Here is a 24,311-nt window from a genome sequence, read left to right as displayed (position 1 = left end):
GTTCGACAGATATTTCAATCACTTACTGAACTGTAATAGAACTGACAACACACAAGGTAAACCCTATAAATTATAATTTAAGAGAGTTTGACCTGGCTGGAAGTGGAGACAGCAATATGTAAAATGAAAAACAAGTCTGCAGGACTGGATGAGTTCAGTGTGGACATGATCAAAGCTCTTGGAGAACCTGGAATACAATGGTTGTACAGAGTACTAAATAGAATTTGGGAAGAAAATAAAATCCCCAGTGACTGGGGACAAGGAGGACTATTCCACTATTTGAGAAGGGTGAACGAAAGAAGTGTAACAACTAGAGGTGTAAACCTTCTATCTTATGGGTTAAAAATATGAGACCATCCCGGAGAGAAATATCAGAAAATTTGTTGAACCTGAACTTGAAGAAGAGCACCATGGATTTAGAGCGAACAGATCAATGCCAGACCTCATTTTTTTTGTTTTATAAGAAGGCTCTTAGAAAAATACTGGGATAGGAAAAGAACAGCTATAGTTGTATTCATGGATATTGAGAAGGCATATGATCATGTACCACATAAGCACATATGGGAATGTCTGAGACGTAAAGAAGTGCCAGATGAGATTATACCTCAAGTAAAACAACTATATTGAGAGACAAAGAGCTGTGTGCAAATGCAAGGAGGGAGGTCAAATTGTTTCGAAACCAAGAGCGGAGTCCAACAAGGAAGTTGTCTATCAACATTTCTCTTCATTACTATAATGGATGAGGTTATACAAGCACTAGGAATGAAAGTATTTGGCAACAACTTGGATTGGACAGGATTCTGTTGGAAATCTTAGAATTAAGCAGATTACGATGGTATGTGCATATATGAAGGATGGCTCCAATTAGGAATGTTGTTGCTAAGACGCACAGAGGGAGGGCTCGTGATAGTTGGGAAAAGCAAATTTTCAGAGACCTTGCCAAACGTGATGTAAATTGGCAGCAAAAGTTAGAACATCAGCTGTGGATGGAGAGGACAAACTGGAAGAGGCTCGTGTACACCCGCACCCGGCTTGCTGGAGCGGAAAATCAATGATGATGAACTTTTAATTTCCATACTTATATTTTCTTCTCTGTTATTTGTCTCATTTTCACTATTTTTCCTACTTTTGTTTTTGCCACCACTATTCTATGGTCTCCATCAAATGCTACTACTGGCATGGCTCTTACATGTACGAAACGTCTACGATTTGCCCTTTCCACCAACAAGTAATCAATTACTGTCGTCCTCATTTTGTTTGTCCATCCATATCTTGTAATCATTTTACTATTCTTCTTCCTGAACCATGTATTGTCCACACTTGAACCATTTCTCACACAAAAATCCATAAACTGCTCCCTCTTTTTTAATTCCAGTTTCCATGCCCATTCCATTTTTTTACAATTTGCTTTTCGTTGCACCAATAAAGACAGATCTTATGGCAATGATGGGGTAGGAAAGGGCTAGGAGTGGGAAGGAAGCGGCTGTGGCATTAAGGTACAACCCCAGCATTTGTGTGGTGTGAAAATGGGAAACCACAGAAAACCATCTTCAGGGCTGCTGTCAGTGGGGTTCAAACCCACTATCTCCCGAATGCAAGCTCACAGCTGCATGACCCTAACCACATGGCCAACTCCCTCAGTCATAACCATTTTCTTTTTTGTTCGTGTGTTTGTTGCATCCCACCATTGCATTGCACTGCACTCACACACACTCACATGAAATCCTTTACTCCATTTTCCATCCTTAACTGGAAAGTGTAATGAGGTTGATTATTCCCACCTTCATTATGCTCTCTACTGGTCACCCACTTCTCACAGTTCCCCCAGCATAAGAACTGAGCGTTGCTTCCAGGGAACACCCTAGTCCTTTCTGAGGCTGATATAAAGGTAAAATTTTCATTTTAGGCTGTTATGTTATTACAATGGGGTCACTCCAAAGGCATATTAGAGCTACTGCCAGCAGATGATCAGGCCGCTTCTAACATGGAGTACACTTTTGCAACTCTGCTTGATGGGTTCCAGTGTCATTTCCTACACTGAGGGGACTATCACTGCATGTAAGGGAACTCATCTGCACAAAGCTGCTGGTCCCCTTAGGGGATCAGTTTATTTACCGCCGCTCGACACTTGGCACTGGACGCTAGCTGTAAGGTCTACTCATTACCAAAGCGGGTAACTGGCCAGACAAGCAATAATTTGATATATAATATACTACTAAATGATGCGCAATGACTATGCAACCCACCATAAAAATCCATCAAAGAGTACTGTAGTCAGCTATAGAAGTAAATGAGACTTCATTAAAATTATATAGATTGCATTATATGCATTTCAGCTCAGTAGAGCTCTTTCCAAAAATACCTGCACTTTGCCTGTATACTCATCGAAGATATACCTCAGTAGCTGCTGTGATCCCTCCTGTTCTCTTGATAGTGAATTACTGTTGTCACATATGCAGATATTTTTTTCCAGTGTAATCCTATCACTTGGTGAAGCTATTTTATTGTTGGCTTTCAAGTACATTTCAGCATTTCTGCTTGAATCTCATCCACTCCTGTTGGTTAAAGACAATTGAGCTTATTTACCATCCTCTCCATTTTTGAAGTGTAAATACCATCATCAAGTAGCTCACCACCTGGGGTGTGCTTAAGACAAGCTGCACCACCTCGGGATGAGGAAATTAATTTCCTTTATTTTAAATCGAAATCCTTACCCCGAATTAATTCCGAGATTCAAAACTATATCATTGACTACTTTTTTACGATGCATACATACTTTTTGAAATTCCTTTCATATGAATTTCCAAATATCTAATGATTTAACTTGAATCCTCATTACACATCAAAAAAAGATTCCCTACAGCCTGATTTGCAGGTTATTTCCTATTTCCTAAGTTCTATTTTCTTTTAGATCAAACAACTGTTTGTTTGGCTCTATTGCTTTCCTCACAATATCTTATTTCTTTTCCACAGCATTTTCTTTCAACAGCTACAAAAAAAAAAAATAAGAAACTGAAGATTTTAATGCAAATCCTAAAGTTTTACATCACAGCATTTCTAAAGGCAGAAAACTGATGTATCAGATGAAAAATGGCTGTTGACTAGTGAAACTGAGTAAGCCAATAAAAATGGGATGAAAAGTACCCACTCAGTTTTGTTAACACTAAAATGGGAGAATTTAGATTGTATAAATTTCATATTATACCTGGTAACTTCAAAACTTCAAGAGCAATAACTGAAAATATTACAAACCTGAAAGCCTAGCACCACCAAAGGGTTGTTGGCCTACAACAGACCCAGTCGATTTGTCATTTACATAGAAATTACCAGCTGTCATCCTCAAATCCTCAACAGCAAATTTTAGGAAACCTCTGGAAAGGACAAACAAAAAGCTGTGTTACTTAAACTGACAAATAAGTACAGTGAACAAAATGTATTAAAGATAAGTATTCATTACTACTTTGTCACTATTTTACTAGCACACTGTTTCATGGAATACATGGATACTCCTACCTATACTGAATCAACCAGAGAATGTGATAATAGTTATTTGATGATAGTATTATTGTGGAAGGGATAATAAACTCATAGGGAGAGTTTTCCATTGACAAGCATTAAAAACATATTGGACTGGGATCACTGTTCAAGAAATACCTTAAACAACCAATAACCCAAGTTTTATATCCACGTACTTTTTGTCTTCAAATGATATCTTCCAATCAGGATTATACCTGAAAGTATAACACTTGTCACCAGATATTAAAAAAATGCATGCACTGACAAAGTTGTCTTTGATGCTGAACACCTTCAATTTAGTATTTTTTTTATTTTATTAAATTTCACTCCTTTAGCTATGGTTTGATTCATGTTGAATACACATGATTTTTCTACTGATGATAATTTGTAAGCTCTCCCCATTATTGAGGAGGGTGTAACAAACAACAAAACTGGGAATTTATTAATAATATGTTCAAGGTCTGAATAAAAATGTTTTTAAGTTTATTTCTATGATTCTCTGGAGTGTCGTAAGGCAATCAGAGCCCTCAAAAGGATTTATGGGTTTGTATGCCATCATATACTTGGAACTCACTTGAAACTCTGTCTTTACAAGTTACTAGTAACTAAAACAATTTCATTTTCTTAGATATACTTTTCACTTCACAGGTAACTTTCTAGTATTTCTTTTTACAAGTGTATTATTAAACGTATGCAACAAATTTTCCTAAATGAAACAGAGTGCATTGTAAAATGTAAATCAGGGAAAACCATTCAATTCTCTTAATTTTAATTTTCTGGAATAAAAATAAGTAAAATGATAGGAACTCAGTGCTGTAATAATATTCTGGTATGAAAAATGTAGGGACAAAAAAGTATACAGTGGGATCTTGCTCAAAAGGGATAATAAAGAGTTGGGTGCCAGGACACAGTTACATCTTTGTCACTGATGGAACCAAGAGAGGCAGTGATTGTCAATGGGAGAGGTGATTCAACCATGATAGCAATGCATGTTGTGACAGTCCTTAAGATGCATATAACTTTACTCATCAATTTTAATTCATTGTATATGTTACATAATAAGCTGGAAGGTTGTCAATACTGAATTTTGTCTGTTAAATATTGTGTATAGTGCTAAGGAAATCACAGCTATTTGGAGGCAGTAAACAGTAACATTGGGAAGTTTGGATGAATCACTAATGAAGGTGGCTCAAAAACCTGTTTAAATCAGTGCAGAAATGTTTCAAGGAGTGGCCGCTCGTCGCTCAGTGAAGGAAATATCTCCTCTAATTGGGCAGCATGGACATGCTACACGGAAGCTGGAGACCGGCAGCAGCAGTGAAAGGGAGAAGGATGTTCACATATAAGCCGAGGTCACCAAATGTTGGCAGTCAAGTCTTACATGTTGAAATGCGAGTCTGGTGTTAACAATCGGTCACAGTCTTGCCTGGTGAAATTTTAAATCTTGCTACAAGGTCTTGCTTGCATTACTATAAATATACATATATATGTTACAATCTGCTTTACATTGCAACCAACACAGATAGGTCTTATGGCGATGATGGCATAGGAAAGGGCTAGGAGTGAGAGGAAGCAGACATGACCTTAATCAAGGTACAGCTCCAGCTCTTCGAAAAGTAATGATGTGTGTTTAAATAAAGTGAACAGGATGTCAACATCAAAGGTAAAGTCAACGAAAAGCTATAAAGGTAGAGTATAAATAAAAAACATTGTTTTGAACTAGAATACCATATATAGATAATGCTAGTCCAGAAACTTAAGCATATTGCATAATCAAATTAAAGGGTGCCACTATTTAAATGTTTGCCATTATCAAAATGATTGCTACAAATTGTACGTTATTGTCTAGCTGTATATGAGCCTCATGTAGCTCTTAGTAGAGGAAATAAAGTACATGATGTTGCATCATTCTGCATGAAGTTAAGGTGTTCTTATAACAGAGCTCTTTTCTTTCAATATTGTTTTCAGCAGATGGTCCTTTTGTGGGAAGTGTCAATATTTTTGATTGGATTTATACTGTGGGGATGGGGAGGCAAATCTGTTTGGTGGTGGTGATGATTGTTTTAAGAGAAAGTACAACTCCACAACCCCCCTCCATTTTCAGGACTTTTTTTTTTTTACTTTCCAAAATATCATGATATAGTGTGACAAGGTCTGATTTCAATGTTTCAGTTCTATGAAGATCCAAATAGACAAAACTGGGTGGTTTGAAATTGAAACTACAGTGTACTACAACAGGGAAATGTACAGTCACTTCGACGATTTATAACTGTGATGAGTAGACATTGGATTTGTATGCAAATGCATCTTCCGCCTGTTTTTACCTATGATATGGAAGCGAAGTTCGGAGTACTTTAACTGCACATCTTTCTGTACGTTAAGTTTTATAGTACATGTAACTGCATATTTATGATACTGATGCATAATGAATGATTTTGGCATGTTTTGTGCATACATGAAAATTTTTTAAAGCATAAAAACTGAATATTTACGGTATCAATTGATACTTTATTAATTTTGGCATTTATTGTCCGTATACTGAATGTTTTTAAACATAATACTGTAATATTATTATTTTCGATTTCCACAGAACATACAGTTCTCCTTACTAGTGACTAGCGAGGTACCACATAATAGGTATCTTCTTCTGACCATGAATAATCTTGTAAAGATTGCTCATGCATGGAGGAACTGCATATATTGCATAGTCAGAGTTGTTTCCTGCAAGGAAACTGCGGTGTATTCTGCAAGCGAAACACAATAACATTTCTAAAAGTGCGCTTTTAAGACAGTGGGTCGAGGACTGTGCACCAATGGATTACACAACAGATGGCAAACTTTTTTTGTCAAGTATGAGATAAACAAATTGCATGTGAGAAAAAGTTTAATCTAGCTAGTTACTTTAATATTTTGTTTTTACCCTCTCGTTCCTAGTAATACTCTTGCTATGTGTGCTGAGAGCTACTAGGCAAACCCTATTTTTATATTATGACTTATGCCAGAATGCATGTGTAAGCATAAAACAAAACAGTTTCTTACACCCTAGCTCGCTACACGTTACATTTTTTCTTGAACAAGCAGGAATGATTATTATCATTATTATTATTACTGTATTATTTGTCATGAACATTATGTAGCCTGCGGTTAATGTTGCTTCAGTTGCAGGAGTTTCATCTTGTTCACTGCTCGGACTATATACTGTAGCTTCTGTTAGGAAACCAGAGAAGTCCAGCGACCCTTCTCCATTCATGTTGATCTTTCACCCAAGGTCGCTCCACTGGCCTTGCAGTTCTATACTGTAGTTCCAATGCTTTTCTTACCCCATTGCAACATGAACTACGTGCTCATAACGGTACTGTATCTTATCTTATTCTACCAACGCCATTCCAGGAATCTGGACTGGTTTCTATTGAAATACAGTAGCAACGTACAGTAATCAGTTGTGTTAAATGTACAGTGGCAAGTGCGTGCTTACTGAATGATGTAAACTAAACAAAAACGTGTTGTTGTAAGCATCAAAAAAAAAAAAAAATCGAAGCAGTGAGACAGGTGGAAAATGGTGCGATATTGTGAAATGTTGCTGCAGATTATGGAGCTGGTGTGTCAACAGTGGCGGACTGGGTAAAGACAAGATCTAAATTAATTGAATACCAAACTGCAAAACTATGAAAGAGGGTGGGTAAGAAAAAGTAAACAAAGCAGTATTTCTTTGGCTTACACAACAACGTGAAAGAGGAATACTGTTATCTGCTCCTATAATTCAAGAGAAGGCTACATTATTGGCTACAAAGTTAGGGACTGATGGAAAGGACTTCAAGGCTAGTTCAGGATGGCTAGATAAAATTTAAAAATAGATATGGCATACGTCAGTTACATCTAAGCGGCGAGAAGCTTTCCGCGGACCACTGGGTGTTGATGTTTTTAAAACAGAATTTGAGATCAGAGAAGGACTGACGAAACAGGGTTAAATTTTATAATGTTGCCAAAAACATCCTTAGCACCAATAAAACAAAAATCTGCACCAGGTCACAAAAAGAAAAGTAGAGGAGAGGATTATGGTTTTAGCATGTGCTAATGCTTCAAGCACATATAGGCTGCCACTAATGTGCCTTACCAGTTTATCATAGGGTTCAAAAAAGTGCCTGAATGTCATCGCAACTTTTCGAAGAACAGTTCTTTCAAAAGTTTGTACTAAGCGTTGAATATATTTTCAAGTCTAAGGGATTACCCAGAAAAGCAATTTTGTTGACTGACAATGCCCCCAACACATCCACGGAAGTTGGAAAGTGGTTACGTTGTTCAGTTTCTGCCCCCTAATATGACAACCTTAGTTCAACCCATAGACCAGGGTGTTCTGGAAGCATTCAAACACCATTATCGTGCGTTTCTACTATGATCTATTCTGAGTGATTGTGAATTATCCAGTAAAAGTCTTATGGATTTGTTGAAGAAACATGTGATTTATTGGTGTGCCCAATCCTGGGAAAAGATTACATCAGTGATTCTTTGTAATTCCTGGAACAAATTGTATGAAAAGATTTTTTCAAAGAATGAGGAAAATGATAACTTGCAAGAGATGATGAAACAAATTCCAGGATGTGAGAATTTTAACCGGCGTGAGGTGAATGAGAGGTTACAATCAGATGATGCTGAACTTTATCTAACAGACCAAGAAATAGTGGATTCTGTGTTACTGCCAAGGGTTGAAGCAGACAACTCCGACTTTGACAATGGCAGTTCTAAGAATTGAGTTACAGCAGATGATGGATTTAATGCACTGGAGGTAAGATTGATTTCCAATTTGTATTAAAATACAGTACCACACACTTTAATTACAGTACCACGGAAGATTTAAAAGTATGTGTTCAAAATATCTCTATGAAACGAGCTCGTAGTGCGACAGTCTTCTTCTTCTTCCTCTTCTTATTATCATTATTAGACTATTATCATTATTATTATTATTATTATTATTATTATTCAATAGTGTTAGAAAGTACTCAGCTGTGGTTTCCTGCATAGTTATCCTTATCCCTATCCCCATTTTGCAATGTTTTTCACCCACAGTAAACACATGAAAACTGTAACATTCGTCAATGTGATATATTTCTGGAATTGGACAAATTAATTTTAAATATTAGTAGGTTTATCTATATTATTATTATCATTATTGAAATTGTAATTCGTTCTTTGTTGTATGTTAATTTCTTCGTAGGAAGCAAAATGTTAATTTATATTGTGTATTATAATAGTTATTTTATGTACAGCAGGATAGCATAGTACCATAGTAATTTGTTTCAGTCTCTTTTCATTTATTCAGTATGTTGTATATTTTTATGTTAATTATGTATTTCACTGGTTAAGTGTAAGACAGGGACACGTGTCCCTAACTTTGCCAGTTAAAACAAATCATATCTATCTATCTATCTATCTATCTATCTATCTATCTATCTATCCATCTAATGTAATCACATTACTCTATACAGTTCTCAGTTCAGTAGTAACAAAAGAAATAGTTTCATTATTCCAGATTGCTTTGCGCTTTGTTGAACAAAGCAATGAGTCTACACCAGCTGATGTATTGTTGATTAACCCCTCAGCACCGACCTCTATATGTGGTATAGTCACATACATGGTTTCGCATTAACGGCTATAGCGCAAAGAGTTTTTGTTTCCAAGAAGAAATTTTGGGGTTTATCAGTGTTGTAAAGTAAGAATTGAAGATCATTAAAATGTCGTTTTTGCAAGGATAAATATTTGTATAGTAAGTCTGAGCACTAATCTCTGTTTTTTATCGAAAGTCTGTTTGCTTCATTTTTTCCCGCAGAATAAAATAAAGAAAGGATGATCTGTGATGTTTGTCTTTTCGCGTGATGTTCTTTGCTCTATTTGTGCATTGAGAGTTTGGTTTATTTATTATGTTTGTCTTTTCTTCTTGGCTTGTAATATTTTTGAAACTCTCCACGAGCGCTCTGTGTAGGCATCAGTTAGTGCTGCTTTCTGTCATACGATACGAGAACCAGTTGTGCATGGTATATATCTAGTTAGAAAGACAATGCCTCGACCTTTTATCTGAAATATATATCGAGTTGGTTTGATCTGTCATAACTGTTATTCCCCTCATTCAGCTTTGTCCTGCTGCTTTCGGTCTCGCTGCAGCTTCAACAGTCCGTGTGACGCGGATCGCTCAATGGCTAGCTCCAGCCGTGGTTTGGCTGACAGAAACATTCTTTAAATATTCTATAATTCAGACGAAAGTTTAGTAGGAAGTAGTAGTGACAGTATGAGCAGCAGTGATAATGAAACAGATGATGTGGCTGTGGCAGATGCAGTGGTAAATGATGAGAGTGATGATGAGGAGGAACCAGTACTTGGAAATTTCGTGTGGGAGACTATAGATAATTATACAGGTCAAAGGAGAGTTTTCAACAGTGAATTTGGATTCCTGAATTCTCTAATAATATTCAGACAAGTCACAGAGACAAACATTGAGCAGTTATCTTATTGGGTTCAGCTGGTGGAAGGTTTGTTTACAAAATACGCTCACTCGGACGGGGAACAAAATATTCAAGGCTGGCGCGCATCAGATAATACAGTTCCTAAGTTGCAGGAAAGACATTTTATCAGGAAATTAGTACCCAAGAGTGAGAAATCCAAACCTCAGAGACGTATCATGTGTTCAAAACACGGCAAAAAGAAGACTTCGGGGTACTGCTGCCAGGAGTGTGACGTGGGTCTCTGTCTCGAAGAGTGCTTCGAACTCTCTCACATGAAACTACAGTAAATTACTAATGTATGTGAAAAAATTATATTATAATCTGCATGTACATAGTTGTATCATAAGAAATTCCAAATTTCATGAACATCGGGCTACTCTTATACTTGTAGTAATGCTTGAAGTGAATCAATGTATTTCAGTCTCGCATAGTTGAAATCTCATCCGGCCATGGGGTAGGAAGCTCTTTAAATAGCTGTGACGCCGAGGGGTTAAACGATGGCGCGACATAGCTGCACGACAGCACTGCAACATTACAAACCATTATTCTCGTCATTATTCCGTATTGAAAATAGCTAATCACAAAGTTTACACAAGGAGTAATTTTTAATACCACCTATTATTATTATTATTATTATTATTATTATTATTATTATTACAGACATGCCAACTTTCAAACGTGAAAAATCAGGAGAAATTTTGCAGTGAATCGCGACGTATTACGACATCACTGATGGCACAACATGTACAAATTCATTATAATTAAATACATTAACAATTCTATTTGCCGATACATATATATTTTTCACCATTTACATGTGAATACTAAATACTGGACATACCTGAACTGTAAGAATATGTGACTTCTCATCCTTCAACATGGTGATCCCATTACGACTCATTGTTGTTCAACACACCAGTAGCTAACTTAGCCCTCTTCAGAAACTCGGAACTAAATTTTTGCTCACAGCACTTGCCTTGCTGAACTGATTTCAAGGTTAAAAGTTTCTCCAAAATTTGTTCAGACAGCAAGGATCTGAACTGTGTTTTTGTCTGACTCTGCTAAAAATCCTTTCACATTCTACACTGCTATGTGGAATTGATAAAATAGCAAGCAACACCTTAGAAAGTGTCACATTTAAGTACACCATCAACTGATTTCATCTGACCTACCAATGCCCATTGAACATCAATTCTTCCTTTTTCCAGGTCTGTTTCTTCGAGCTGAAAGTTACAGAACTGGGAGTGCAGAACGATCAGTTTCTTTATCCAAATGTTCCGTTTTACTAGTAAAAATGTTCAGACACTTTTAATGAAAAATTCAGGCCTAGAAAATGATGCCTTACTTATAGCAGAAATATTTGCAACTTACGCATTAATTAATTAAAACTGCATCTTTGAATGGAAATTTGTGTACCATGTAGTCACACGATGATGAGAAACACTTTCTAACAGACTTAAATAATATGCATTTTTCCTCCGACTTCAAGGTGTTCACTAAAACAAACGCAGAGTTCCCTATCATCAGATCACAATCATCTTTTTGATTTGCTGGAGTATGATAATCTACATCAAGAAGAGAGAAGGATCTTTTAATAATGACTGGTTTCACAAACCTTGTCATCACATTCTTCAATAGTTCCTCCAAAACTGACCTCAATAAGTTGATGTGCAGCATACTTGACTGAAGAGCTACGTTTGGATTCTCAAAGATATCCATAAAACTTGAGGGGAAAAGGCAAAAAGACTTATGTAAATTTGATGGAAGGAACATGAAAAGTCGTTCTTCACGTGACAATGCATGGCTCTTAGTGTCATAAATAGTTTCATTTTTTTAGTGAAACTGATGACTGGGTTTTCCTTTTAACTGAGGAGTGAGGTGAAATGTTATGACAATCCTTAACCTTTTCAGACAAACAAGACACATCTGCACTTAAACTGTGCTTAGGAATTTTGTAAGTCTTCAAAGTTCCCATCTCAGAATCCTTACTCACAATTTTGCTCCTGAATAATGTAATCAAAGGGTCCCACTGCAGCAAAATCCTATCTAAACACCTTCTTAGTGATAACCATCGAGTAGGCACATGCTTCAGAATTTTCCCGATCTCCGTGTTGTGTAAAGTCTGAAATTCTCTGAACTTTTCTTTCCTCTTTGCACTTCTTTCCAGATAATAAAATATATCAATTATACTTTCATCTACATTTATGGGCAAGCACGCCGCACCCTTCTCGGCAGCAAGATTAATTAGGTGACAAGAGCAGCCTACGATGATTATGTTACTATTTTCCCGCTTCAAACATCCTGCCATACCATTATTTAATCCTACCATTACTGGAGCATTAACAGTACTAAGAGCTAGGCAGTTTTTTAATGGAATGCAGAATTCCCAAAAGGTTGAGAGCAAAAGATTGGCAATGTTAGCTCCAGTAGCATCCCCTTCTAAATTCGGCACAGGGAGTAGACAACTCTGAATTTCATTGAGTTCAGGCCTAAAAAATGTTACAACAATGGGATATATCTTCAAGTCGCTTTTATTGCTACCATCAGTAGCAACAGAAAATGCATTCACCTGCAAAAGTGATACAATTTTCGCCCTTTCTTCCATGCACATTTCTGTAATGATAGCCGCTGTTTCGTTCTAGCACACCCATATCGTTTAGCGATTTCCGAATCAGGAAACATTTTGCGAAACAAAGGTCCCGCGTGGATCGGCACAATTTACAGGCAGGTTATGTTCTGCTATAAATGACGTAAATAACGCCTCGGCATTCGTCACAGGATTTATATCTTGGTTTTTACATGAAAAGTTCAGTTTCTGGTTTCTTTCTACACACTGGACACTCTCCTTATGTTTTTTCGTTCGCATATGCTTGAGTATGACGCATTTCCCGCCATGCACAACTGAAAAATCACACCTACATATAGTACAAAATGTGAACGTTGGTCCCTTTCTGGATTCACTCAAACACGGAAACTCTTCCCTACAAGCAATTTTAAACACTGCATCATATTTCTTTTTTTGACATTTTGGCCAAAACAAATATTAAGGCACAACACGAGCACTTCTGCAGGTCTTGCCCTGGGTAGAACGACTATGGTGTGCTACTTCTGAGGTTAGATTACTCCAAAGAGAATGTTACTCGCTTGACTCGCTTGCAAAGAGAATGACTATTATAGACAAAAGAGCAGCACATGACTGGCCACTGTGCCCCGTACTGCCATCTGGTATCATCATTAGAACTATCGACCAGCCATACTCAGCCATATATCGATAGAGCGAGGAAATCCGCGGGAGTTTAAAATAATACGAAAATTATGGTTATTGCTTGAAATTCGGGAGACTGGACCCGGCGATTGGGAAGAATGATGAAAAATCGGGAGTCTCCCGCTCAAATCGGAAGACTTGGCACGTCTGTTATTATTACAACTTCCCCCATGCGGAGGCTGCCACAAGGACAAAGTATGTCGACTACACAGTATTTTGTCTTCTAAGTTACTGTTGACTTTGCTAGTGTGCCAGGTAGAAAAATCACCACAAGGCTCAGGAATAAAATTGCAAATACGGTTCTTCAGATGTTATATAGATGACTGCGGAGTATGGTTACTGAACCTCGTATTGTGGCGACAGCGATGTCTTGAAGTAGTGTCCGGCTGAGACCGAGAGAATCCCATAGCTGTACAAGAAATTTAGGGATTGTGCCTCTAGCAGAGTCCATGGACGGAAATATTGTCTAGGTGATATTTATCTTTATAGTAGTTTACAGTTGGCTGGTAAATTGACTTCTTTTCGGTGTCCACCTCTTCGGCCTGATCAACGTGCGACTAAGCGCACTGCGGGATCTAAGATTAGTACTTGCTTGCTAGCTGGTTGAAAGGCTATCATGTCAATATGCCTGTTACTCCCGTCGGTAACTAGGCCAGAGACCTCTTCGTGCACCGTGAAACCGTGATCCCTCAGCGAGGTTGCAATCATGTGTCGTTCTGTATGATGGCGGGAATTTCTCAATAACTCCCTGTGAGGGCAGGCTCCCAGGACATGGGCAAGAGTTTCGTGCTCTCCATTGCAACGCCAACAGAGGGTGTTGTCCTGGGACCTTCCTGGCACGGAGTGAACAGCGCACACATTCGCTGTCATCTTGATGGCCTCTCTCCATTCCGCATAGGATAAGCCTCGGTGATCTCTTATCCATTTGTTCCCTGGCGTGTATTCCTGGAAGAGTCCAACGCCCTTTCCTTTGTGCGGCAACTTCGTCCATGACTGAACTTCTCTATCTCGCAGTATCTGTCGGACCTTCCTTACATTGGGAAGATGGCTATTTTTGGACATAACTCTATCATTCATTTCTATGCCTAGATCTTGCAAACGAATTGTAAGTTCCTGTTCCAAGTTCCTAGTTGAATTAATGTAACCATTATTTGCAAGCGATAATTTATTACAGATGTTAATATGCTGTAGTTTGGCTTCCCAAATGGCGCGAAACAAACCGAGGCCTTTATACTTCCTTTCAGTGCATACCATGCGATCCGGAACGTCTGCTGGTAGTTGTAATAATTCTTTAGTTCCACTCTTTAATATTTTATCTGCGTCTGATAGAAAAGTTTGAGGTATCTTGTTTAGGGGAGTAACTTGGAGTGGGTAAATAAGGTGATGATGATGATGATATTCTCCTCCCTTAGCTGACCTTTCTTGATAGAAAGACAAGCTGATTTTGAAGCGCTGATGTCCAGGCCAAGTTCCTTAAATCTTTCTATGGCGATCCTGGCTAGTTCGGCAGCAGATTCAGTGTTTTTCCCAAATATTACCGTATCGTCGGCGAAACACATTATAGTGAGGTTAGGCTCCTCGTTTGCAATCGAGTAACCGTAATTCCTTGCTAAAGAATCTTCAGATAGTTCTTCCACAATGATTGGTAGTGATGTTAAATAATGCCAGTGACAAAGGGGAGCCTTGAAGCACACCGCGATTAATTTTGATGGGTTTTGTTCCCTGTTTTCGTGTCTGTATCTGTGTTGCATTTCCCTCTTGTAGAGCAATTATCAGTCTAGTCAGTTTTTCGGGCACTCCGACCGACTCAGTGTGCTCTGGAGGTGCACATGTCCGACGTTATCAAAAGCTTTGCGAACGTCGAGAAATATAACGCATGCATCGTTCTTTTCTTGCCTAGTGTGCTGTAAAGCGGCTTCCAAAATTGAGGTATTTATGTAAGTACCGGTTGTATTGGAGAAACCCCTTTGATTTTGTCATGAAACACAATGTAGTTCCGAAGCTGTTTATCAAGAACTTTCTCGATGACTCGTCTAATAACCGAGCATATAGTAATTGGATGCCAGTTACTGGGATTATTTACGTCACATCCTTTATGAACCAGAACTGTACGGGCTTTCTTGAAAGTCGATGGTACTAACCCAGTTGTTAGCATTCTAGTCGCGATGATTGTGATTATCTCTGAAATCGTGCTGTTTTTAATAGCTCGGACGATTACGTGGTCAGGACCGCTTGCGGTGTCTATCTTGATTTTGTGTGTTGCCTGAAGTCTGATATTTACAATTAGGTTGAAAATACATAGCCGAATTGGAGACTGTATAGATTAAGACATCTTGGAATGTTGGATAAAAATTGCAGTATACTGAGAAGCGCTAGTAAACATTGAAGCATTTGTCGAAAATGCTATTCTTATCCTGTGAAGCCTTGGTTTTGATAATCTGTTCCCCAGGCGTGATATATATTGTTCAAGCTTTTTATCAAAAAGATCCATTTCTGTGTCACACATGAATTATTTTTAAAATACAATGTGACAATTACTTTTACATGAATGTTTTAACTTTTCAAAGTGATTTAAGTATGTGTACTTATTTTATTCAATATTTTTGTACTGTAATTATTATGCAACCACAGTATCAATACGATTAAGTGTTCATTAATAAGTTTTATGTCATTTGTTAAGATTCCTCAGATCAGTGTGTGTTTTAAGATGGAACGAGGCTGATGATGCCCAACAAAAAGTGGGCGAAACATGTACTTTTAAAATTCTGGTAATTTCTGTGTGTATTTGACCACACAATAGTGGAATAAATTGTATTGAATAGGTGGTATTAAAAATTACTCCTTGTGTAAACTTTGTGATTAGCACTGCAGGCCATGCAAACCTATGGTTTTCATCACATAAGTGTACTAACCACAGGGACACGTATTATCCCATGGTGTTCCGTGTATATAGTGCTACTAATCACAGGTATCATAATAGCCTGACCGCTTGGTGCTCCTGCGTGCTACTAATCACAAACCTATTTGGTACCTAACATAGCGGTACTACGCGCAAGTAATAGAGACCCAAGGTGTTCCCCGCGTGGTGGTACTAATCACAAGTAGTTTCATGGTTCTTACCCAATCATCCCTTGGTCGCCCCTTTTAGTCTCCTCTTACGACAAGCAGGGGATACTGTGGGCGTATTCTTCGTCTGCGCCCCCCACCCACAGGGGGTTGTGTGTTTGGTCCGTGAGAGGTATTTTATTTCCCTCAAGTCCGCCGGCAAGCCGGTTAGGACCCCCCTATCCACCACCTGGGACGCGCCACATGGGAGTTTCACCTCTCCCCCTGCTATGCGGCGGTGCAACAGTCGCTCTATAGTCTTCTATCTAGCTTGTTGTTACAGCTACACAACCTGTACCACATAGCCAACTTGCTCAGTGACATAATACATAACGTTATGAAATTGTGTCATCATAAGGACAGTTGCTTTGTTTCCATATTAACATAAATACCAACCAGATTGGATGTATTCAAATAACTATGAAAAGTATAAACATAATAATTATTTGCTGAAATTACATCTAAATTAAAACTTCAAATGACATGTGTGAACTTACTCATCCTGTGCAAAAACTGCTCCAGTGAGCGCATACTGTGTCGAAGAACCAACCAGCCCCAACGTAGCATTCACCTCTTTATCTTTGTACACATAGACAGACAGCACTGGTCCGAACAATTCTGTTGTCATGATTGCATCACAAGGATTTTTACATTCAATTATAGTTGGCTCAATGAAGTATCCAACACTGAAATTCAAAAAAATTATTACTGCAAGACATGAAACCAGAATGTTTTTAAGTTCATCATATATAACCAAGATGAAACAAAATGTTAGGCAATATGTAATGTTATAAGATGAATGCATGAAATAACATGCTAAATTACAATAAACTCTGTGCTGAAATATCTGTCAAAGTAAAAGTATGAACAGTAAACAGCAACAAATTACTTCAAGTGGGCCAATAGTCTTGAATTCATAAATTCAAATTTACATCATCACATCACATCAAAAACAGATACTTAGTAAATCAATAAAATTAATTATACAGCATGTCTGAAAATGTTACAAAAAATTTATGGAAATAATAAACTCAATAATGTACGAGAGCATCCGTCATCCATTTTTTCCTAAACTGTTTGGTTACCAGGGGTAACTGGTTCATATCCCTTTCATCCTGTGATGTAGTGCACTGAATTCGCAACAGAATGTTAGTGATGAAGAGTGTTAATGTTAGCATTCAAAATTCGTAAATAAAATGCATTGGGTATGCAAAAACAGAGTACAGACATGAGTGTGCGACTGAGGATTGCACAGTATTGACTGTTTACATGTGCTGTACAGTTGGAAAGCAATACAGTAGAGTGCACTGAGTGATTCAACATATGTAGGGGAGGGGAGTGGACAAGTTGGGCATTGGGAAAGAGAAACTTAAAGCATGATTTCCTGTAAGTTTTTACGCTTGTGCCCTACGCCAGGTGAAACGCACTACAAAAATGAAATAAAAATATTATTCACAGTTTGCACGATACATGAACAATGAACAGAAATCAAACATATCTCCTGAATGGCCTAAGGACTCCAAGTCAGGAAATCTAAATAATGTAAAGATGATGTTTGGCATTAATAGTGGTGTATATTTTGATTAACACCTATCAAAACACACATACAACTTATGGATCTACGTTGGACTCAGTTTTATTAGCCTATATCCTAGGATACTCTGTTTTAAACTTCACCTTCAATACCTGCCAATACCACAGGACGTGCTTGCAATGTTTACTTATATTACAAAACTTAAGTTATGTGGCTATATAATTTCAGTAATTATTTTTGCAGTGCGGAGAACTCTTGACGTGTATGAAATGCACAGTGTTTACCGATATGCTTCATTAAAAAAATGCACTGATCTTGTTGAAACCAGGAGGAGTTTTACTACTGGAATTTCAGTTTTGTATGCCAGTTGGTCCAGGATAACTTAGTGCATGATAATCAGAAAGACGTTACATTATCTGGGAATGATGATCAGTTGCTGCTCTGTGATGTGCCACCATTACTAGCAAGGTTGAATGTGAGTGAGCGACACGTCAGTGTGCTATGGTATCGGACTGCCCACGGTTATCAAGCACAAGAGCTTGGCCAGTCACGTACTGCATAGGCTAACAAAGAAGTTGCTCATGACTGAACTTAAATTTCTTTGTCAATATTCTGGTGTGCTTTCACTAGGTGGAAATAAAATACACTAGAAATCAATTTTTGTTTTAGAACACTACGTACTCTTACAATTTCTATAACTTATTTTCAGATACCCAGCATATACATAAGGGAAGGAGGACAGAGGGTGGAGGAGGCTGAGAGATAGTAGAAAGGCCAGCACCTAGCCAAAAAATAAAATAACTGCTCTTCCCCTCCTTCTCTTCTCGTAACTACTCCTTCCGACAGCATATAGTGCTTATCAGAGGTTCTCACAATTCATTCTCCATCCTCCACCATTGAAGAAAGCAGCCAAATATTTTTGGCTTGCGATGTTTCCTGTTCGTAGAATTTTATATTTCACACTATATTCCTTACCTGAACATCAATGCAATTTAATGTGTGATTAAGAAATATTGTAGAATTGACGAGTAAAACTATAAAATGATACGAGACTTGTGAGACAGGGTTGATTCCATTACATAAACATGAGGGACACTGTTTCTTTTAGAACTGATAAACATGATTTTCGTTAGAGTATGTAGACAGGAAGGTTTTGTAGCACTAGAAATCAGTGCATGTTAAATAACGGTTGCTTCAGGCAAATTTAGGGCTAACAGACCTCCCTTACACTTAACCACATAATTTTACAGCAACTAGAGGAGAAACTGCAAACAGTAACTTTTCAAACTTGCATGTAAATGAGATTATGATACTGATAATATAACTTAGATAAAATAGACAGTACATAATGCCATAAGATGAATGCAAGAAATAAAAAGCCTAAATTACAACAAAAAGCTGCGCTTAAATAATAAATATGAAATAAATTTGCATAATATAAATGTAAAATGATGTAACCTAAGTATGTCCAAACCTTGTCGTATTTCTCTAAAGGGTAGGGTATGAAATAAAACGAAACTTTGTACCAAGTTTTTACTACCAGATGCCCTTTCTGACCTCAACCTCGTCACAGGAGTTGGGGGGGATGAAATGAATGACATGGTAAATGACAGTATGAACGGAGGCGTGCTGGTGCTTGCACACAGCCTAATCCTGTCAAATAGCACCAAGGGGTCTCCTCAAGACTTAATGTCCTCATGTGACAGATGAATCACCATTAACAGCATCATAAGCCCTCACTCCACTTGAACACTGCAGAGAGGTTTGGAATTTAATCCAGGCTTTGGCAGGAATCTAGTGAACAGAAATTGTACACCACCTCCTCTCCTACTCTGCCAGCCAACATTTTGATGGTGAATTATTTTTCGACCAATGGGACTCGAACCGACTTACCATGGCATCAGACCATACAGACTTAAAGCCTTAATGATAATAGCTACCAGATACCCTAATCTAAATATATTTCATCCTTTTAGAACCTAAACTATAAATTACCATGACTCATTCTCGCATACAGACTGCATCCAGTTCTTTTGACCGACTAAACCCGCTATGTCATCTGTTGATTCCACGATTATCTAGATTGATTGAGACTGTATTCTTTGCCGAGTCTTCTCAATGCTTCTATTAATCGGGGTAAGTATACTCCTCGCTGTGACTTACCGATGCGCTTGTAAATGGTCGACTGTTGAGAGTGCTCTTGCATTATCGTAGTGATAAAGTAATTAAAACCTATTGAAATTGTTTAATTTTGTGGGTGTATGATCCATTTCGTGCTATTTATGTACTGATGTTTAGTGCTTGTTGGCAGAAACTTGGAGTAGTGATATTTATTTCAATTTTATAACAAGTACTACAGTTGGTGTTCAGTAGATTTAAGTTTTCTAGGTTAAGTAGGCTAGCTACTCGTTTCAAATTTAGGTTTAGGAAATAATTTACGTAATAACTTTAAAAAAATTAATTTTAAATATCTGTAGGTTCATTGGTATAAATCAGGGCCATCCAAACAGCGCTCCCCGAGCGCTAGCGCTCTGGCCGCGCTCCAAGCCAGTGCTCCGAGCGCTTTGGGGAAGGTAGTGGTGGGAGAAGCTTGGCTGGCTGAGCGAGCGGTCTGCCCGCCGCGCCGAAGAGAGCAGTCGATCCATCAGTCGTGGTCTAGTCCAATGCGCTTTGTTGACAGCGTGTAACTAAATAACTAAATCAGTTTCGCAGTTGTCATGACTGCACATTATACAAAAAAGGGAGTGGTGAAGCAGCAGCCTTTAAAGCAGAATGGGAAATTTCATTTTTCTGTACAGCTTATAAAGGGCATGCCAAATTTTTAGTGTGCCACCGAGATTTAATGTGTTAAAAAAGCACAATTTGGAACGGCACTACAGTGCCAACCACAGGGATGATTACGGTGATATGACAGACGCCAGTCACCAATCGAAGTTGGAAGAATTGAAAGAAAATTTTAAGCAGCACTGTTCTGTAAATGTTATAATTTTTTAATGCTTGTTTACAAACGGGAATGAAGAAATGATTGAATTATCTGAAGACTACTAAAATTATGACTTGCCGTAGTTTTGTCTGACAGATGATTGAGAAGAGTGAGGTTGGTGGACCCATTTTACGAACAAGCTACAATTGTTCGCCGCGAATTGCCAAAGATGGGAAACCCTTCACGAAAGGGAATGTAATCAAGGAGTGCCTAATGGATGCGGCGGCATGTATTTGTCCTATGGAGCTAGTTGAGAAATTTGATAAAATCTCTCTTTCTCCTCAAACTGTGGCTCGCAGAATAGACGATATGGCCGTTGATATGGAACAGCAATTAATGGAGAAGGCAGCAAATTTTGTATCCTTTTCCATCGCCATCGACTAATCAACCGACATTGCGGACAAAGCTCAGCTCGTTATTTTCATTCGAGGGGTGGATGACGATCTTCGGGTCACCGAGGATTTCCTAGACTTGGTAGCTCTCAAAGACACCACTACCGCTTTCGATATTTTCCAAGCAGTGGAAGGTGTTTTTGAGTCAATGGGATTAAAATGGGAGCGGTTGACGAGTGTAACGACGGATGGAGCTCCTGCTTTACGTGGTCTACGCACGGGGTTCCTCAGCTGTGTAAAATTAAACATGCCTGAGAGCGGTAGTACCCTAATGGTGGCGATCCAGTGCTTTATACACCAGGAGGCAATCTGTGCAAAAGTCGCCGAGCTTAAAGACATAATGGGAACAGTTGTGCGAATGGTAAATTTTCTTCGCTCCCATGAACTCACGCACCGTCAATTCAAAGAGTACCGCAATCGCGAGACAATGGGTTCGAACCCCACTATCGGCAGCGCTGAAGATGGTTTTCCGTGGTTTCCCATTTTCACACTAGGCAAATGTTGGGCTGTACCTTAATTAAGGCCACGGCCGCTTCCTTCCCATTCCTGGGCCTTTCTTGTTCCATCGTCACCATAAGACCTATCTGTGTCGGTGCGACGTAAAGCAAGTAGCAAAAGAAAAAAATCAGAGTTCTTGGATGACATCGAAGCGGAGTATCCGAATATCCCGTACCATGCAGAAGTAAAATGGCTCAGCAACGCGAAGTGCTTCATCGAGTTTTTTGCTTGCGGAATGCAATAGATACCTTTTATGACATGAAAGGGTGGCCCGAAGTTCTTTTGCGTGATCCTAAGTGGGTGGCGGACTTGGCCCCTTTATGTGACTTTACTGTCCATCTGAATATTTTGAACACTTTGCTTCAGGGCGAAAAGCACATTATCTCCGATTTGGTGGGGAAAAATCAAGCGTTCGAAAGAAAATTGATTTTGTGGGAAAACCGGTTGCGTGCAAGGAACACAGGACATTTTCCATTGCTTGAAACAGTGAAATACGGTGACGACTTTGATGAGTATTTGCAGGTAATTCGCAGTGCAATGTTCGTCTTAAAGACCGCTTTCTAATGTCACGAAGTTTCGAAGAATTTTGCAGCGGCTTTCCGCAAGAAGAATACCCTCTTTTGTCTAAACATGCATGTAAAGTTCTGTTAATGTTCGGCTCAACGTGCATTTGTGAGTGTTCCTTTTCGGTTCTTAAGTTTACCAAAAGTAAACATCGTGCAACGATAAGCTATAAAAACTTGCGCAATTGTTTAAGAATAGCTGTGTCCAGAAATATTGTAGGCTTCAAAGACTTTAATATTACTTAGGCTTACTCAATTTGGAGATGATTGTTTGCTCCAAAAGTAAATGAAATGTCGTATGGCTTTTAGTGCCGGGATATCCCAGGACGGGTTCGGCTCGCCAGGTTCAGGTCTTTCTATTTGACACCCGTAGGTGACCTGCGCGTCGTGATGAGGATGAAATGATGATGAAGATAACACATACACCCAGCCCCCGTGCCATTGGAGTTAACCAATTAAGGTTAAAATCCCCGACCCGGCCGGGAATCGAACCCGGGACCCTCTGAACCGAAGACCAGTACGCTGACCGTTCAGCCAACGAGTCGGACGCTCCAAAAGTAAAAGCTCGTGAAAACGACTGACCAAAAGTCACTCATTGTCTGTACTATCTGTTCATATCGGTAAAACGTTGTTGAATTTTCCTCTCAGATATGTTCAAATTTCAGTTTTGAATAAACCACATTACTGTATTCTTTACTTAGCACTTGATTTCGTTTCCTGCATATTCCATACATCGGAGTACCTTTCGATTTGTAGATGCGGTATATTTTTACGGCAAAACAGCCCTATCAATATGATGTCAACAAACCCACAAAAGCCGTCGGACGCAGGACTGTACGAACGTATCTGGTGAGCGCGGTCCGAACATCGTCTGTCTCTGGTCTCCTCGCCGCCACACTGTAGTGGTGGTAGGGGAAGGAGCGCTAGCCTGACTGCCCAGTGCTCCCCGAGCGCGGGCGCGCTCTCGGAGCGCAGTAGCTGGATGGCCCTGGTATAAATAATTACAAAGGCAAATTATCATATGGAGTTGTAACTTCTGCAGCTTTTCCGGTATTTCCAGACGTGCCAAGTCTCCCGATTTGAGCGGAAGAGACTCGATTTTTCATTGTTCCTCCTGATCTCCCGATTTTCAGAGCAGTACCAGTAATTTTCGTATTATTTTAAACTCCCGCGGATTTCCTCATTCTATCGATACATGGCCGGGTATGGCTGGTCGATAGTAGTTCTAATAATGATACCAGATGGCAGTACAGGGCACGGTGGCAAGTCATATGCTCCTCTTTGGTCTATAATACAGTCATTCTCTTTGCAATCGAGTAAGATTCTCTTTCGAGTAACCTAACCTCAGAAGTAGCACACCACAGTCGTTCTACCCGGGCCAAGACCTGCAGAAGTGCTTGTGTTGTGTCTTAATATTTGTTTTGGACAAAATTTCAAAAAAGAAATATGATGCTGTTTTTAAAAGTGCTTATAGGGAAGAGTTTCTGTGTTTGAGTGAATCCAGAAAGGGACCAACATTCACATTCTGCAATATATGTAGGTATGATTTTTCAGTTACGCATGGCGGGAAGTGCGATATAATCATATGCAAATGAAAAAACACAAGGAGAGTGTCCAGTGTGTAGAAAGAAACCAGAAACTGAACTTTTCATGTAAAAACCAAGATGTAAATCCTGTGACGAATGCCGAGGCATTATTTACATCATTTATAGTAGATCATAACCTGCCTGTAAATTGTGCCGATCACGCAGGACCTTTGTTTCGCAAAATGTTTCCTGATTCAGAAATCGCTAAATGATATGGGTGTTGTAGAACGAAAACAGCGGCTATCATTACAGAAATGTGCATGGAAGAAAGGGCGAAAATTGTATCACCTTTGCAGGTGAATGCATTTTCTGTTGCTACTGATGGTAGCAATGAAAGCGACTTGAAAACATATCCCACTCTTGAAACATTTTTTA

At 38.8% G+C, this 24,311-nt stretch overlaps 1 protein-coding gene across 1 annotated transcript in view; it reads right to left on the bottom strand.

Annotated features, from left to right (window-relative positions):
* The window catches only part of P5CDh1 (delta-1-Pyrroline-5-carboxylate dehydrogenase 1), a 241,063-nt gene that overhangs the window by 52,188 nt on the left and 164,564 nt on the right, over window positions 1–24,311 (bottom strand). Inside the window, exons 10-11 of the mRNA XM_067141060.2 lie at window positions 16,878–17,066; window positions 3,253–3,371 (exon numbers count right to left, since the gene is read on the bottom strand). Coding sequence (XP_066997161.1) covers window positions 3,253–3,371; window positions 16,878–17,066 — 308 coding nt within the window. The remainder of the gene's footprint in view (window positions 1–3,252; window positions 3,372–16,877; window positions 17,067–24,311) is intronic.

This window comes from Anabrus simplex, chromosome 2, assembly GCF_040414725.1.
Source record: "Anabrus simplex isolate iqAnaSimp1 chromosome 2, ASM4041472v1, whole genome shotgun sequence".
In the NCBI taxonomy this organism is placed as follows: Eukaryota; Metazoa; Arthropoda; class Insecta; order Orthoptera; family Tettigoniidae; genus Anabrus; species Anabrus simplex.
Note: the sequence above shows the minus strand (reverse complement) of the source record. Positions and strands in the feature narration are given on the sequence as shown.